The sequence below is a fragment of the Austrofundulus limnaeus genome, unplaced genomic scaffold (genome assembly GCF_001266775.1).
Source record: "Austrofundulus limnaeus strain Quisiro unplaced genomic scaffold, Austrofundulus_limnaeus-1.0 Scaffold96, whole genome shotgun sequence".
NCBI lineage: Eukaryota > Metazoa > Chordata > Actinopteri > Cyprinodontiformes > Rivulidae > Austrofundulus > Austrofundulus limnaeus.
The window spans coordinates 1,293,085-1,296,975 of NW_013952498.1; the positions used below are offsets into that span (position 1 = coordinate 1,293,085).

Consider the following 3,891-nt stretch of genomic DNA (forward strand, 5'->3'; position numbering starts at 1 on the left):
GACCTATACAATTTTTTTCTTTATGATTTAGATTTTTATTTCTGTGACTGTAACGACCCACAGGAGACACGACATTAACAGCAGTTGTTATTTCATTCCATTCTTTGGCTTTAGCAGCTCCTTTAATTTCACGACGCTGCTAAAAATGACAGGTTTTCTTTTTTCGATCTCAGAGAGCATGACTTCAATCTCTGAACTCGTAAAATTCTTCTTTTTACTTTTCGCTGTCATTTTCATGAATGGACACTTCCTGATATCTGAGGCAGGAAACATATCCTTATATGGTGTTTTTGGGGTGGTAATTATGCTAATCTCCTCTCCTCGTGCACGAGCAGCTGGATTGTTGAATCTGACGTGGCATGTTCGTACGAACCCTTTGTACTAACAAAAGTAAGAGAAATTTAGGATAAGAATACGAACATGTTCTTGCATGAGGCCCAGTGTTCTGTTGCATCGTGACTCCATTTCACCCAAGCTTTACCTGTCAGACAGACAGTCCCACATTTGACTCTAGAATACTTTGTTCTGCCGAGGAGTTTATGAACAAGCCAATGGCTACCTGAGGCTCGGGTCCTGTGGCTGTAAAACAAGCCCAGATCATCACCCTTCCACCACCGTGCGGTGGTGTGAGGTGTTTGTGCTGATAGGCTGGTTGGTTTTCTCCGAACAGAGGGAACTTCTATTTTTTTATGCCTTTTTATCCCTAATTAAAAAAAACCTACCCCCTCTTACAAGCAGTGCTGGATGTGTGTGTAACATGTAGCATCTTTACCAGCTAAACTTCAAACTAAGAGCCTCTAAAAGAAATAAAATAACATTTAACAATATTTAAATGACAAATACAAAAATGGCTATAAAATATGGTAGAGAAAGTATTTGCTGTTTGACTTCAAATGGTATTTATAAAAACACAAACTCATCAAAGAAATGCTTTTATTCTGAAAAGGTTATACTGGAAGTATCACAAGTTAGATAGAGCTATTGCATTAGCTGGTTAGCTGCAAATGATCCCGCCCACCTTCAAATTAAACCAATAGAATCAAACTAGCAACAGGTTTGTGTCTAATTTTTAGCAGAGTTAAGATTCTTGTTTATCTGAATTGTGATTAGTGAAGCTAACCTTTTTGTTTAGCTGTGTGCAGCCCTGGTCGTGTAAAACTCTCCTGTATTGTCTAACTCAGCTCCATTCTSTCTGCTTCCACACATCTGATTAACTCGCCTCACGCTGTGCTGTTTTTGCAGCTTATTCCCACGTTGTGGAGAACACGGCGTTTTTTGGCGACGTGGCGCTGCGCTTCCCTCGTATCGTCCACCACTACTACGACCGCAACTCTGACTGGAGCGGCCTGCTGCGCTGGGGGCTTCAGTTCTGTAACCAGACGGGAGTTTTCACAGGAGGAGCCCACCAGCACGTCCTCACACTTGTAAGAGCAGACAGACGGTCACACGTTTAGTCGCGTACCTGGCAACCTGTCAGAAACGGCACCTCTGTCGCAATCTAACGTCTTTAGCTTTAAGGGTGTCGGAAACAAGAGCTTCTAGAAAGAAACTGCTGAAAGAGCTGTTTCAGTTCAAAACCATTAAAGTTTCAAGCTAAAAGTAGACGCTTTTAGCTTATTTAAATTTTATTGGAATAACTTGGTGTCTATTTGCATGATGGTTTATTCTTTTTCTACTGACAAATATTAGAGTAAATGCTTTTTTAATGTAGAATTCAGTGCGACTGCTACTGTATCTCTGTCACTAAATAATGCCCTTTGCTGACACGTTGTTCCTTTACAGCATCGCAGTCTTTGAAGCAGAAATGAGCAATGCTGATGAAACATTTCCCAATTTTTAAACATCAATTAGCTAAACTCTGTCAGGATTAATCTGCAACCTTTGAAATGTGCCAAGAATGTTAGGAAGTAGGTTAATTCTGAGTGGAAGCTGCAGTCTGCCTGCTTCGTTTACAAGTTCAGTCATCACTGATGCAGCAACCCCAAATTTGTATTTTTTTAAAGAAAATTATAATGTATCATCACCATCTTCTTTTGTCATTGTATTTTTTTGCTTGTAGATGTCGCAGGAGCTGGGAATAACAGAGAAATCCCCAGACTTTATAAACCCGTACCGCACAGAAAGAGATGATGTGAGTGTGATGCATGAGCGTTCCTCTTTCTTCATCACAACCTTTTTTTTCTATCATTAACAACAATCCTTTTTTTAAATCAATTTCCTCATAATAAATAAATAAAAACAATCTCTTGGGCCTTCTCTCATTTGTTTCAGGTTCTGCACACTGCCGAAGCTTTCCAGAAGATCCTGAGGGAGGAGGAGAAGAGGAGGAGGAAGGAGGAGAAGAGGAAAGAAATCCGAAAAGGCCCCCGCATCTCCCGCTCTCGCTCTGAACTATAGCGCCTCACATCGGCGCGAGCAATAAATAAAAGGGAGCAGAAGAAGAGCGAGCGTTTATGAAGTCCACGAGACTGTGACGACAGCTGGGGGGTGGGGGGGGACAAAACGCTGCCGTCCACTGTAACGAAAGCAAGGTGCTCTGATGTAAACAACAGAGGAAACCTCAACGAAGACACAAAACTAGAGAGGAAGAGGAGGTTAGTCAGGTTCTGATGAGGGTTTAAACTTGCCCATCAGCAGTCGTTTCTAATTGAAGAATCATACAGGATGTTTAGAAAACAAGAGAAACACGTTCTCTGAACTCATGAGGATTATCCAGCTGAACGTTGGAACATTATTCATTTGAGAAAGTTTATTTCAGAACTTTACAAACCCTAATGTAATGTGTCTGGTCTAGATTTATTATGTGTGAAACCCGTATGCTTTAAATATGTGTTTGCTGGGTATAAATTTAACCTCATTAAAACATGGCCTGGTTTTGTTTGGTTTAAGATTAATTTTTATTTCAATTTATTATTTTTTTTTACTGGAAACTGTTGGGTACTTTTAACAGGAAATAGACTTAAGTCATTGCAGCATAAGTAATACCACTTAAAATGTTTTATTTGCATAAAGCACAATATAATTTTATATAAATGTTGGTTGTATTGTGTGTGGATCCCTATAATTGTCACTCTTCGCTTTAAAGATTTTAATTTTACCATTTGTTTATGTGGGCCTTCACCTTGTCTCAGTTCAAATGTTTGTTGTTTTAGCTTAAAATTGACACAATTTAATGATTTATTTATGAAACTAAGATTGATGTAATTTTAAAATAGTATAATGACTGTTATGAAGTTATATGTATATTCAGAGAGACTCTTCTTGCTGCAGAACCAACAAGCCATTTTGTTAACACGTAATGAAATAAAGCGACACGGAAACGGTCAAAGTGTCTGATGGTTCTGCTGTCACCGACAGAGGGCAGCCACCTAAAGGGACGGTTTTTCTGGACTAAAGTCCAAATGTTTCTGCTTTTTGAGGCTGAGCAGAAACGGAGCTAAAACCTGCTTTAAACTGGAAATGTACTGTAACGTGGATGACGGCAAGTTGATCTTTTTTCCTCTATTGATCGCTAAAAGGTAACAACTTGCTAATGCCATTAGCAAGTTGTTACCTTTTGGTAGATAGTCAAAGCTAATAAACAAAAGTAGCTATCACGCTCGCAACGTCAGTGTTTTTGGATTTGCTGATGTCAATTTTGCTTCTAGCCTGCTAGCTACTGTTGTGAAAACGTGCAGAAACGTATAAACAGTGGCAGTCATGTAGCGGCCGGCGGACCGGAAGTGGACCATAAAGAGGGCCTGTTTGTTGGACAAAGGTGCAATGGAGCGTTCATGTATTTTTCCAGGGCTGCTTCGTGTGGTTCTTAGTGGGACGCTTTTTGACCATGAACAAACCATTTAACTTTTTTGTTTCTAACAAATGTCTTTCACCAATATGAAGGTAATTTTC

At 39.6% G+C, this 3,891-nt stretch overlaps 2 protein-coding genes across 7 annotated transcripts in view; both read left to right on the plus strand.

The window, feature by feature from the left end:
• Positions 1-3,131, plus strand: part of ccdc134 (coiled-coil domain containing 134) — a 24,609-nt gene extending 21,478 nt beyond the window's left edge. For all 4 annotated transcript variants that reach the window (XM_014012930.1, XM_014012927.1, XM_014012929.1 and 1 more), the window contains 3 exons: positions 1,243-1,424; positions 2,060-2,131; positions 2,272-3,131. In XM_014012930.1, the coding sequence (XP_013868384.1) occupies positions 1,243-1,424; positions 2,060-2,131; positions 2,272-2,397 (380 nt within the window). In that variant the 3' untranslated portion in view covers positions 2,398-3,131. The remainder of the gene's footprint in view (positions 1-1,242; positions 1,425-2,059; positions 2,132-2,271) is intronic.
• Positions 3,132-3,403: 272 nt separating this feature from the next.
• LOC106520703 (protein AIG1) overlaps positions 3,404-3,891 on the plus strand; it is a 6,273-nt gene continuing 5,785 nt past the window's right edge. The window contains exon 1 of one of the 3 annotated variants that reach the window (XM_014012922.1): positions 3,404-3,481. In XM_014012922.1, coding sequence (XP_013868376.1) covers positions 3,460-3,481 — 22 coding nt within the window. In that variant the 5' untranslated portion in view covers positions 3,404-3,459. Of the gene's footprint in view, positions 3,883-3,891 lie in introns of all 3 variants that reach the window. The other 2 variants (XM_014012923.1, XM_014012924.1) reach the window with 2 other exon arrangements.